Source organism: Solanum stenotomum, chromosome 5 (assembly GCF_019186545.1).
Source record: "Solanum stenotomum isolate F172 chromosome 5, ASM1918654v1, whole genome shotgun sequence".
In the NCBI taxonomy this organism is placed as follows: Eukaryota; Viridiplantae; Streptophyta; class Magnoliopsida; order Solanales; family Solanaceae; genus Solanum; species Solanum stenotomum.
Genome location: NC_064286.1, coordinates 62,914,153 through 62,928,040, shown reverse-complemented (window position 1 = coordinate 62,928,040; position 13,888 = coordinate 62,914,153). Strand labels below are relative to the sequence as shown.

The 13,888-nt window shown below is 30.0% G+C and overlaps 1 protein-coding gene and 1 non-coding gene across 2 annotated transcripts; both read left to right on the top strand.

Annotated features, from left to right (window-relative positions):
- The first annotated feature begins 222 nt into the window (after positions 1-222).
- Positions 223-4,263, top strand: LOC125864827 (cytokinin riboside 5'-monophosphate phosphoribohydrolase LOG3-like). Its single transcript, XM_049544912.1, has 7 exons — positions 223-430; positions 1,100-1,197; positions 1,475-1,505; positions 2,228-2,327; positions 3,514-3,584; positions 3,699-3,842; positions 3,948-4,263. Exons 1-7 carry the CDS (start codon positions 305-307, stop codon positions 4,038-4,040), a joined length of 663 nt encoding a protein of 220 aa, XP_049400869.1. The 5' UTR covers positions 223-304; the 3' UTR covers positions 4,041-4,263.
- An 8,029-nt stretch (positions 4,264-12,292) lies between these two features.
- On the top strand, positions 12,293-12,374 carry TRNAS-GCU (transfer RNA serine (anticodon GCU)). Its single transcript has one exon. It is a non-coding gene; the product is annotated as a tRNA-Ser (tRNA).
- The last annotated feature ends 1,514 nt before the right edge of the window (positions 12,375-13,888 follow it).

Here is a 13,888-nt window from a genome sequence, read left to right as displayed (position 1 = left end):
TATCGTATTATAAATTAGTCAATCGAAGTGTTTAGAACCGTAAAATTGGTCCAGTAGTGGTAGGGTTGAGTATAAAACAAATGTAATTATGTTTTGGTGACGTGGAGTGTGGCTCGTACATAGAACCATTTGGGAGTGGCCAATGGTGTGGTCAAGCTAAAAAGGTTGACACAATTTTCTTCTATATATGGTACGTATAACTCTACATATGTATAGGGTCCTATATATATTGCTCTCTTTCAGAATAATAACATACCAAGTTTCTTATTTTATTATCTAATTTGCAGAAAAAGTTGGAAAAAAAATGGAGAGGGAGAGTGGTGTTGTAGTAAAGGGTTCAAAATTCAAGAGGATTTGTGTGTTTTGTGGAAGTAGTCAAGGCAAGAAGAGTAGCTATCAAGATGCTGCTATTGAGCTTGGCAAAGAATTGGTAAAGAACAATGGCTTTTTTTAACCCTTTTCTTGATTTTAGCTTTTTGTCACTCGTATTGTTTAAAGATTGTACCTTTTTGGGGTTTTCATGTAAATGGGGTGTTTATTTTGAAGTAAATGACAAGTCTTGATGATGATATTCAGTTTTTTTGGTTTTCAAATTTTAGGTTTATTAATCCCTTTTGTTCAAAGTTTCTTGATAATATGTTCTGTTACATGCACTTCTATTTTTCTCTCTGTTTCTTGTGTGTGTGTGAGTGTGTGTTTGTAACCACTCATGAAAGTTCCAATCTCTTTTTGCAAGTTGCTTTGATTATTGTTCACACATGGGAAATACAACAAAGTTTTCAGCTTCTAGTAGCTAGTTTTGTTTTTACATTGTTGTGTATTCTATACTTACAGTTACTTTCATCTACAGGATTTTTATTCTTCTGGGACCCTTTTTCTCTGTTGTTTTCTTTCTCTGTACAATCTTTGTATTTATGCTCTTTTATCATCTTCATATGTATAGGACTGCACTAAAAAGTGGAGTACATTTGTTTTATAATCCATTTTTACCCTTTTGGCCTTTTTCTCTTTTTATAATATTATTAAACAGTCTAAATGTGCTTTTAGACTTAAAAGTGATTACTTTATGGTGTTGATCTGGTGTTTTGTCTTATGGAAGGTGTCAAGGAATATTGATTTGGTCTATGGAGGAGGTAGCATAGGCCTTATGGGTTTGGTTTCACAAGCTGTTCATGATGGTGGGCGCCATGTTATTGGGTGAGGAGAAAGATCAATCTATGCTAATTAAGCTCCTGTTGACGTTGAAACTTGAGTGTTTTAGTATCTGTAGTGATTTTTGGAATTTGAAGTTGTGTTTGGACGCAATTTTAGTTGGAAAAAAGTTTGAAAATATTTAAAGATCAAATTTTCAAATGCTAACCAAACTATCCCTAACATGATGAATGAAAGTGTGTCTCTCTTGTGTTAATTAGTGCAAATGTTCAGTTTTTATCAATAAAAATTGAATTTTTGTCATGTTATTGTCTGTCTGCAGGGTCATTCCCAAGACACTCATGCCTCGAGAGGTATGTCTGCTATGATCAAGAAAACTATTATACTACTCTTTAATCTTTTATAATCCATGTTTAAAGAGTTGATACTTTGAGTTTATTTCTAAATCTCTTTAAACTATTGGTTCTAATTTAATATTGAATGTACCAAAGAGGCTATTTACAAAGCCCTATGCTGTGTTCTTTTCTCAAGTTCCTGGGCACTGTGAAGGAGTAAAGACACATTTTTTTTTCTTTCTTGTCCTTTGATTGCCTTATCCATATACCATGGTGTAACTTTGACATCTGCCTTTTTACTAGTATAATGTATTTTTAGGTATCAAATGTTTTCCTGACTTTTTTCCTTCTGTATGGAAAGCTTTATTCACTCTGTGTTTCAGAGACCAGTATTAGCTCTTGTGTTTCTGCAACTCATATATCACTGAGTAAGACTGCGTATAATAAACCCTCGTTGTTCAGTCTTTTCTTGAACCTTGTGCGTAGCGGAAGTTTAGTGTACCGGACTACATTATATATGTCTTGAACTGATGGTTGAGTATGGTAATGATAAGGTTACTTTCTACTGCAATTGCTGACCCTATAGACTATTTTCAGGATTAAGTCTTCTTTTTCTGAAATAATACTCATCATTGCTTCACTGCAGCAACATTTACTACACTACAAGAAATTCTTTGTCTTTCCCTCATATTTTATCTGCTTTTTTTTTTCTACTGATGTATGGTACTATTTTTCCACAGTTAACTGGTGAAACAGTAGGAGAAGTGAAGGCTGTTGCAGGTATGCATCAAAGAAAAGCAGAGATGGCTAGGCATTCTGATGCTTTTATTGCCTTGCCAGGTTAGTATTATGCCTTACAGTCAAAGTTTAACTTTTGCACACAAATTCTTATGTAAAAAATAATTGGGATAAATGAAAAGAAAGAAGACAATCAGTGGTTTAATATTTGCTATTTAAGGCAATAGATTCATTATATGTTTCCTGTCTTTTTGTTTTTCTGATAGTTCAAGTTGTCATTTTCTTGGCTTAGTATGTATTTCCTTTTAAAAGACACAAATAATAGAAATTTGGAGTTTTTCATGATTTGCAATAGCCTTGATATTCTTATTCTTGGATACAGGTGATAACCATAAAGAATAGTTATGCTCAAATTATGTATATCTCTAGTTGAAGACTAGGGGTACGTGGATTTTGAATAAATGTCAAATGCATCGGTGTTAGGTTCTCCAAAAATTCATTACTTTTGAGGATCCGAGCAACGTTGGTCAGAGATTGCTTTTGTTGTGTTTATTACACTTGTTAAAGAATATGTAGATTTAAGGAGCAACAGTTCAAACCTTAGTTGTTGACCTATCAACATCTAGCACTGAAATTGGGATTATTCACTGTGAGAGAAACTACTACTGTGATTTGTTCTTTTCCTTTAATGTACTTAAAAGCCATTGGGGGGTGATAGGTAAGGGAGAAAACTGTCACACTTTCACTAATTTGGTAATGCCAACTGGCTGCTGGACCTAAACAAGTTATCATGCTCACTCCACTTTAGGATTCCAGTTGGTTCAGAAACTCAAACTAGTCAATATTATTCCTTTTGGTTGCATCTTAATTGGTCACAAAACTTCAGAATAGATTAAAATTCTGTTATTGATTAAACACCTTGTCAACTGTACTACTGATTAGTACTTGTTTAGTATATTCTACTTGGTCCATTCTTTTGAGCTAAGGGTCTATCGCAAACAACCTCTCTACCCCACAAAGGTAGCGGTAAGGTTTGCGTACATCCTACCCTCTCTAGACCCCACTCGTTGAGTTATACCTGGTGTGTTTGTAATATAGCCTTAGAACCATGCAGAGGATCATTGTACTAGTGAGATTCATATCCCGTATCATTCTTCTGTTGTTCTTGTTTTATGTTTTCATGGACTTCATGGTACATTATCATTAAATCCTCATTCATAGTTAAGCCTGACATTTGACAGTTTCGGAAGAATTAAGCACTAACGCTATTGTCTCCATTCATATCTAGGTGGTTATGGAACTCTTGAGGAGCTGCTTGAAGTGATAACCTGGGCGCAACTAGGCATCCATGATAAGCCGGTATATCATTTATTTTCAATGTACTTTTGGATCATCAACGTTATGTAGTTCTTGTACTTGAGTTTTTAGTTTAACATTCACAATTGAGAACCACAAGTAACATGCATTTTGCAGGTAGGATTGCTGAATGTGGATGGATACTACAATTCATTATTGTCATTTATCGACAAAGCTGTTGAGGAAGGTTTCATCAGCCCAAATGCACGCCACATCATTATATCAGCACCATCGCCAAAGGAGCTAGTGAAGAAACTGGAGGTAAGAGAAAAAGGCGATAATCAAAGTCAATTCTTGTTCTTCGTTAGAGTACTTCTTGAAATCGTACTGTGTTGAAAAAAGTGCACATTTTGTTTGCGATTGCAGGAATATGTTCCTTGCCATGAAGGCGTTGCTTCTAAGTTGATCTGGGAGACGGAACAACTTGGTTACCCTCAAGCACATGAAATTTCAAGATGAAAGCTGGATTTGCAGCATACTATTACGCGTTAGGACATGATAATATCGTATTTACTGGAACAAGCTAACCTGAAATTCTTGATTTTTGTTATGGGGAGTTAAGGGTGCTCTTTTTTTATTGTTTTTCACCCTGTAATTTACTCTAGAAATGACAAACATATCTCAACTCCCCCCCTTGTTCCCTTCAAGTAGAAATTTCCTTATTTACTGTAAGATGTAACTATTTAAGATATGCATATGGTATTCTTCTCTAATGTTTTACTAAGTCTGCAGTGTAGTTCTGTATTTCTTGTCCTTTTGTATTACCTCCTTCGTTTCAATTTGTTAGTTTGGTTTTGACTTGACACGGTGTTTAAGAAAATAAAAAAGACCTTTGAATCTTGTGGTGTTAAACTTAAGATACGTGGAATGTACAAAAATGTTATTTACTTTTAATCATGTCATGTGAAAAGTTAGAATTAAATGATGCATCTTTAAGTTAATTTGCAGCAGCAACAACTGATGTCAATGAAGCCATATCAATTTTTCTTTCATCTTGTAAATGTACAGTGCATTGAAAAAACAGTCGCATTTTCCACAATGATGCTAGATCAGGACCATCTAGTACTAGACAATTGAATCGTTACGAAGGATTTAAGTTATGTACACCGACTATACCAAGTGAGTAATCATTATTATCAGGTTACTAATAAAATGTTTATTGTAGAATCTTCTTACCAATAATTACTTGATAAATAACATGATTGCATAAACATGTTTTACAACGTCAGTGCATAAAACTTAAACTTCTCCAAAAAGCAAAGCATCAACCGTTTTCATGAATGAGGAGTGGGAAATAGGGACTCTATTATGTAAGTGATCAAGGTAGATCTAGAGCGAGTTCTATGAATTAACTTAAAAACTCATAGTTTTCGACTCATACTACATATACATATACAAAAGAATTTTTTTTTAAAAAAAATGTACACATAATATTTTGAACCTAGTGACTTCAGATATTGAATTAGCCTCCGGTAACATATTATTCCTTCATTTCAATTTGTTTTTTTTTTTTACTTTTCTTTTTAGTCCATTTTAGAAAGAATGATTCATTCCTTTATAGACAAATTTTTAATTCTAACTTTTCACATGACATTTTTAAGAGGAGAGTTGGTTTGTTACCTGAACTTTCACTTTATTAGTGAGAGTTCAATTCATACCTTGTAATCCCCTCCCTATTTCCCCTACCCTTAATTTAAGAAGAAGGGCAAAAATAGAAAATATATTTAAGACCATAAAATTCTAAAGTTTTTTAAACTCCGTGTTAAGTGAAACCAGACAGACAAATTGAAACCAAAGAGAGTAGCACAAGTTTCAACTGATTTTTTTTTAGCTATGTGTTTGGTGTTAAGGTTTTAGTTAAGGGACAACTATACAGTGGTATGGTCCTTGAACAAGACATATAACAGAAGGGGGCCAATAAAAATAGGGCCCCTCTGTTTGGGCATTCTAGAATTGGTGCCTCTAGTCAAACAAAATGAGATATTGATACTGATATATCATGGAAAAGGGTGATAATTAAGGTTAGTTGCAATAGCAAGTAACAAAATACATGTGCAATATTTTCGTTGTTTTGGATACAATCATAGTCCCCATACTGTTGGTCCCCATTTTCATGCATAATGGGGGAATGCCTTGACTAGTTTTGGTTTGGAAAATATATATGGAGAAACTTAACATACAAAAAAAAATAATAGGCATATGGTGGTTGAAGAGTCTATTTTCTGTTTTGGCTATGGGTTTAATTGTGAAAATTCATCAAGGAATTAATTACTCTGCATTGATGTTGAAAAGTTCAAATAATTTCCTAAAAAATAAATGAAGTTTTTACTTATTTTCTTGTTTCTTGTAAGTACGAAAAAACAGTTTGTATAATCTTGGCAAACACCGTATAACCATAGAGGCATTTAGTGACAATAAATTTTCCTTTTAGCGACAATATTTGTTGTAACAAAATTATTTCGCAGCAAACGAGTTAATATTATTACATCCAGAGACGACATTTAATGGACTATTCATTATAAACATACAAATTTATTTTTGTCATTATATATAATATAGTGACAATTATATACATGGGTGACTCAAAGTAATCAGAGGCCTAAAATCTAAATAAAATTCATATATATTTATTTAAAAATTATTTTTCTAACTTTTAGATTTCAATTAGAAGCCTAAAATCTAAATAAACTTCATATGTATTTATTTAAAAATTATTTTTCTAACTTTTTAGATGTAAATTTTTGCTTAAAATTTCTTTATATATGATTTCTTCAAATATCTTTATTATTATTAGTTTTAGGTAAGATTTCATTAATTCAACATTAGAAAACACTCTTTTACTGGGCGATTACTATATAAATTGTTAACATAATTCTTAGTAATAAGTTGACAAACTTTAAATAAAAACAAGAGTTAAAATCATAGAATTTGATTCAAGAAGTTGATAACTTGGTATATCCTACTTACTATGTTTGTTGTATTGCTTGAATATTTAAGAAGAAATAAAAAAAAAATATAATTTACTTTGTTCAACACTTTTCGACTATTGATTCATAATTTTGATAGTCTATTACTCTATCTTATCAAAGATTTGAAAAAAAAGAGTTCAAACAGATAAATAATATAGGTGTTAGTGAAAAATAATTGATTTTTTTCTATTTGAATGGGGTTAAGGAGAACAAAATAATATAATTTTATGTAAAAAAATTAACAAAAAATGTATTCTTGGTAATAATTTGAGGCCCCCCATAAGGCATATGCCTCAAATTTTGTACACAAGAGCCGGCCCTAATTAGATAGAGTACCGATTATAAATACTTATTTTTGTTAGTGCCACTAAATTCTTTATTTGTTATGATGAGTGTGGGTACGGAAACTAGGGAGGTGGGGTGGAAGGTAGGGATGAGGGCTATAGAAGTGTGGGTGGGGTTGGCGGGGGTGATATGAGGGTGGAGTGGCTAGAGGATGGGAAAAAAAATCGATGGACGGTCGTTGATTTTATTTAAAAATAATTTAAAAAGTTTTTTTGGAAAGTGTAAATCGATTTTCTTTGAATTTTTGTATTGAAGTTAAATTTCTTTAATCGATTTTTGTATTATTTTTAATAGTGTAATTTAAATTTTATCTAGATAAATTTATTAAAGGAGTAAACGCTTCTTATCAAAATATTATCTATTTCAAAAGTAACATCATTTTCACCATCAGTATGAGTGTTTTTGCAGCAAACAAATGGTCCATACAAAAGAATACCACTACACATAGAAAATTAAACTTCAAGGATGCATTAACATATACAAACCCTATATCTATCAAGCCTATAGATATAAATGTACACAAAAGCTATTAGTCACATGGTTTTTCCCCTTCCTTCTCTTCTGATTTTTTTCGTCTTTACTTGTTTATAATTGACTTGATATATTTTTATAGAATAATATAATATAATAATAATATTACTATCTTATTTCTATTAATTATAAGTCATCTAAATATTGGAAAATAAAATAATAATAAGAGTAAAACAGGTATAAAAATATAATTATATCTTGGTTTTGAACAAAATAATTTTCTATTTTTAATATAGTAGATAAGTAAAAGTGGAGAAAGACAGTGAAAAGAGCCAGAGTTTTTATTAAGGAGGGACAAAATATAAAAAAGTAAATTTATGAAAAAATCAAGAATATACTAATATGTAATATATATACATAAAAAAAAATATTTCTAACTAATTACATATTATAATTTTCTGAGAAAGAGATGATAACTACATCCCTCAAGTACATGCATGTGTATAGTGGCTTTATGTTACCCTCTCTTCCCCATTTATGTAATAGTAATATAATTAATCAATTACGAAATTTGAAAATAAAGATAGACTTGTAAAAATTAGAACTTCAATTAAAAATATCATAGTATTTATTTATTTAATTATAAATTATCTTATCTATGATAAAATTGAAAAATAAAATAAAATTATTTTTAAATAAAAAGTAACATTATTTTTGAGATAAAATTAAAAGAAAAGTATATCATATGAATTCAAACGGCGGATGTATAAGATTATGTTGGCAAAGGACTTGGTAAAGAAAAAATTCTTATTTTGTGCCAAGAATGTCAAATTTTATGATGTAAAAGGGTGGATGGGGAAAATTAGATGCAATTCATTTAAGTTCAATTATTATAAGTGAAAACACCACTATTATTTTCTTTTAAAAAATAAATAAATTAAGGCAGCAAAAATGAGTATAAGATGAGAATCACACCAAATTTCAGATACTCAACGAATTGAGCTACTAAGATTTTCAAGATACCACTATTTACAAATTGACTAAGATTGATTAAAACATCATTTACTTTTTAAATTTGACTTACAATGTCCGCGCGATACTTTCTTTGATGATCTCGAATTCATATTGCAACAAGATGCAATAAAGGAAAAAACACTCTTATCGAAATTTTTATTCCCAAAAATCGAATTCAAAATCCTAAATTAAAAATCAAAAAATTATATTCTATATATCCATCCCATCACAAAACATTGACGGTGATAAGCATAATTTAATTTACTTAGCTAGTGAAATAGACAACTTAAATGTCTATCCATTCGTCTTGATGAGAAACATAATAAGTACCCAAAGATTTAATAATGAAAATGACATGATCATTATAATTAATAAATATAATTATATTGCATTAAGATGGCAGGTTGAAGGAAATTAATATTCTAGTTTTGGACAACTCTTTACTCTTATCATGCAAAATGCTGACTCAATGCCAAAGATTAAAGGCTTAATTATGTAGCCCTTAGGTAGTAATTAGTGGCAACTCATAGATGGTAAGAGGAAGAAAAAAAATTTAAAATTGCATATACTATCGTCAGAATTCTCAATAATAATATCTTTATTAACCACAACTTTATAATAGTCGAGTTTTATTTTTTGAAATCGCATTTTTATAGTATAATTTATACTTATCTGTAGAATAACATTTTATGACAATAATAATCATTTATATAACAACACATTTTTTTATAAAATTGTCTCTTATAATAGTTAATATCTTCCTTTGATTAAATTTGTTAAAGACATATATGATGTATATTGAAATCAATTTTTTAAAGAAATTTCACTTTTACAATATTTATTTTTAAAAAAATTAAATTCATATTCAAACGATATAATTTTAAAATTTGAAATTTTAACTTCAAAATCTATAATTTAAGAGATATATTTTTTTCCAAACTAACAACGAAGTCGAAAAGGAGGGTGGATGGGGCCCACATCCAGCTATCTTGCTGTGATTGGTGCCAATGTATTTGTCCAAATAACAACCACACACAATCAAAGCATTATTAGACAAAGAAATTAAAGGATAATTACGACTCTCAACACTTCGATCAACTAATTTATAATAACGTATATATTGATAGATTATATATATTTGAAATTCATAGGGAGGGAGAGGTAGATAGAAATAAATTTAGATATATTACTTAGGGTCCATCATGTTGGGGTCATTAATAATTAAAGAACCTAAAATTGGCCATTTTGGGGAAGTTGCAATGTATCTATTCTTATAGCGTGAAAACCCATTAGTACTCTACACTCCCTATTTAACATCTAATCTTTATAGACAAGTTCTCCGTCCGTTTCATATTATTTATTGTGTTTTTTTTATACGTTTTTTTTTTTTAAATTGACTATTTTATTCTTATTTATATTTAAGATAATAATATCTCTTCATCAAATAAATTAGTAACTTTGTCTAAAAAAAATTTAACAAATAATTAATAATTTGAAATAAATATTTTAAAAGTCACGATAGATAATTTGAAACGGAGGAGTGATTAACTTGCTCAATTTATAGGCTTCAAGGAATTTAATGTGCATCCACAAGAGCAGAAATTAATATATCTAATAGCACTCTAAGAGAGAGAGATTTAAGAGGTGATTTGACAGGTTATGATGGAACTTCATATAATCAAGAACATGACTTTAGATAGGAAGGTCGCGTATTAGAATAAAAAGTTCGTAGATTTAAAGTGTTGTCTTGCTTTTTGAGTGGCTTAGTGACCTTAATTATTCTTATGTCTTACTTTTCATTTCTATCATCATATGTTGTTTCTTGTATTTACGTTCCGTTATTATTTGCTTTGTTTTTCTTTTCACTGTCATTTTCTTCTCCTTTTTTCGTAATTACTTTGATATTTGATACTCAAATCGATAATTCTTCAAAAAAAATCTATCTATCTTTTTTTTTTAACGCATGCTTTATTCTTTCAGATTTTACTTACGTATTTCTCTCAATATATTGTTATTATTGTGTTGCCGTTGAAGTGGAGAAAAAGAAAGGCTAGGGTGGTCTCATGATGCACATTGCTAAATGTAGATATTGTTATTTTTTAGTGAATAATGAATGATACAATAAATGTAAGAAAGGGACTACCTCCTTAAAGATCATTTCAGTACTTTTATCTTCTTCCATTTTTATTGTTACATTTTTATTCAAATTCTATTTCTATTTAGTACTGTGAAACTAATGTTGCATTAGCTATATAAAGATCATTTAAACATCAAGGAAGGTAATATTCATCAAGAAGACCAGATCTGAAAATATATTGAATGAAGTACAAATCTATGATCATATTGTATCAAATATAGTTAAATTATATTCAATTTTTTTTGAGTGTATCATAATGTATAGTTAGTATATAACTCATATATAAGTGAGTATTTTATATAATTTTTGACAAACTATATTATATAATCAGTGTATACTTTCTATGATTCTTGATATAAAGACTTATTAATGCCTTAGATATATTTTATTTTTACTGAAATTATGACCTCGAAATGCCTAACTTCAGACATTTTTTTACTGAGATTATGGCTTTGAAAAGGCAAAATTCCAGACATTATTAATGTTGCAGACATTTTGGACAATCTAACATACGATTCAAATTTTCAAATCTACCTCAAATGAAATTAAATTTGTAGCATACATTTCTTGTATCATAATAAAATATTCAGTGAAATTTTGACTTAAAATTCTTGATCAAACTTTTAAGAGTTCCATGGCCCAATCCCCAAAAAGTGGTGAGTTGCTATATCGAGCCCATGATTTAGAAGGCCGGGAATTACCTGGGCCCAAGACTACTTGGAGCATGAGCACATCTTAGTAAGCCCATAACTCTTCTACTTGGATTACTTCATAGATCAATATAACAATAGTTTTAAAAGAAAAATTGGGGGTAGGGAATGAAAAAAGGGGAGGAGATTATAAGGTAGGAAATCAAATTTTCACCAACAAAGTGGAAGTATAGATAACCAATTAACTGAGCTATTAAAGATTCCCATTATATTACCGTTTTTGCTAATATGTTTGGTTAATTTCTTTTGCAAAATATGTCTCAACTCTCCACCTCTCTCAAACGAGCTTTTAGTCGCTCGTACCTGATATTTATACCAATAGTCAATCTATATTGATACATGTTTTTAAATTTATATGTACTTCTATATTGAATTATATTTGATCAACCATCTATTCATATAGTTATTAAGTAATAATTACCCTTTGGTGTTTTTCAGTTACTCCTGCTTTATAGGATAAGTAGTACAAAAATATGTTCAATGTGATATTATAAGTGAGCTTTCGAGTGAATGTGGTGTACACCAATGTACCTTTGCGTGTTTTTGATAGATTCATGACTTAAATAGTATTGTGTAATCTTATTACTTTTTTTTAAAAAAAAGATATGTTCTTGAAAAATGTCTGTCACATAAACTCTTTTATACTATGTTTTAATGGTTGTTATCTATTATTTCATAATATATTGTATTTTGTGTAGTATTGTATTTTATTGTTTTACTAAATACAACGTTTGAATAGAATGCATCATTTTCATCGTTATATAATGTCACACAGTAATAATTTAAAGAATAACCTATAAGAAAAGTAGGATACGGGGTAGAGCAACTACAAAGAAAGATAAAGTAAAATTCGAATAAGATTACTAAATAACAAGACAAAATGAAAAAAAGGAGAGATAATGACGTGATCACACTAAATAAATCGTTGCACAAATGAGATTTTTCGTAGTTAGACAATGAATTCAACATGCAATACAATACAAGCTGTCAATTCCAACAATGTGGAAGTTCATCAAAGTAGACAACTTTCAGACTTGTATTTTAAGATGAAGAAGAAGGAACAAAGTCGCTTTGGCCGAGTGGTTAAGGCGTGTGCCTGCTAAGTACATGGGGTTTCCCCGCGAGAGTTCGAATCTCTCAGGCGACGAATTCTTTTTATCTTTTTTTTTTTTTAAAATTACAAATTATTTGAATATGTTTTTTTAAGCCGATGATATATAGGAAACAACCTTTCTATCTTTACCATTAGAGATAAATTTCAGGTACACTATACTTCTTCAGATCACATTTGTGAGTTTACACTATATTATTGTTGTGCATGTGTTGCAATCTTTACGGTTAAGGATAATTTCTGTCAGACTGTAAATACTATACCTCTTCAGATCACATTTGTGATATTACACGAACTATATTGTTATGTGTTGTGTATCTTTTTCACCATTGTTTATTTGCGTCAGACCTTCACAATAGAATGATTCGGTCACCTCTCAATTAACATAAGTCCAAGAACTGAAAAATCTAGTAAAACAGAACAATAATCTAGTCTGCATAAAGATTATATATATGTTATTACAAGGTCCTAAGTGGAACTTACATCAGTTTGAGCTTGTTATATAGTTCTGTTTGATTAGATTTCCCAATTCTTGAACATGTTAATTGAGGAGAAAATGGCCAAATGATCCCCAATCTATTATCGATTTTCAACTACACACTTGTACTTTACGGGGGTCCTATTACCCCCTAAGCTATTTTAAAGTGAAATTATTTCCTCCCTGAAATGTCATTACCAGGTATGTGTCTTGTGGTGAAATACACACACCTCACACGTGTATTTCACTATTTAATAATTTTTTTTTTATAAAATAGCTCTCCTCCTCCTCTTCCTTTCTTCTCCAATCATTTCAACCCTAACTATAATAAACACCATTTTTTACCTCAATAAATTTCTATATCTCTAACAATTTATAAAAATGAAAATTCAAGTCGCCTTTTCATCTACTCCGAATCTCTAGAGCCTAAAAGATAGCGGTCATAATCAAATCTCTCATCCAACCAATTAAACAATTTTTTTCAGATTTTTTTACATTTTGTTCGATTTTCTTCCTTAGACTTCAAATACACATTAAATGGGGTCATGAACATTCGAAATCAGATTCATCCCCTGAAGATTCGGTCGACAACTCAAAATCATCACGGATGAGAAGACCAATTTGAGACCAATTTGTAACGCCAATTTTAGAAACCTCTCTCTTTTCCCCATTCTTTATTCTTACTCCCTCTAAAATATTCATGATTAATTTATAATTTGAGTTTTTGATTTTGATACTTCATGGGTTTTAGGAGAACATGCATGTAGGATCCTTCTTTTAAAATGTAGAAGAAATTGTTTTGTATTAGTTCCTTTTAATAAGTTTGAAAGTACTTTTTAAATATATAATTACTTCACTTTGATTTTGTTACTCTTGAGTCCATGACTTTAAAAAAAATTAATTAATGGGTATGTTTTTTTTAAAAATAAATTTAATTTGTTAGAATGTTCTAAATAAGTCTGTTGAAAAATTATTTATTCACAAAATGCATTAGTTGTTGATTATTTTATACAAAACATCCATTGAAAAAGTTTCAACAATGATAATGGTGAAAAAGGTATAGTTATATAGA

What these genes read in the sequence shown, in the direction of transcription:
- LOC125864827 (XM_049544912.1), top strand. Translation starts at nt 305, where the DNA reads ATGGAGAGGGAGAGTGGTGTTGTAGTAAAGGGTTCAAAATTCAAGAGG. An exon ending in TTGAGCTTGGCAAAGAATTG is followed by an intron (nt 431 to 1,099) that starts GTAAAGAACAAT and finishes GTCTTATGGAAG; the next exon opens with GTGTCAAGGAATATTGATTT. An exon ending in TAGGCATCCATGATAAGCCG is followed by an intron (nt 3,585 to 3,698) that starts GTATATCATTTA and finishes TGCATTTTGCAG; the next exon opens with GTAGGATTGCTGAATGTGGA.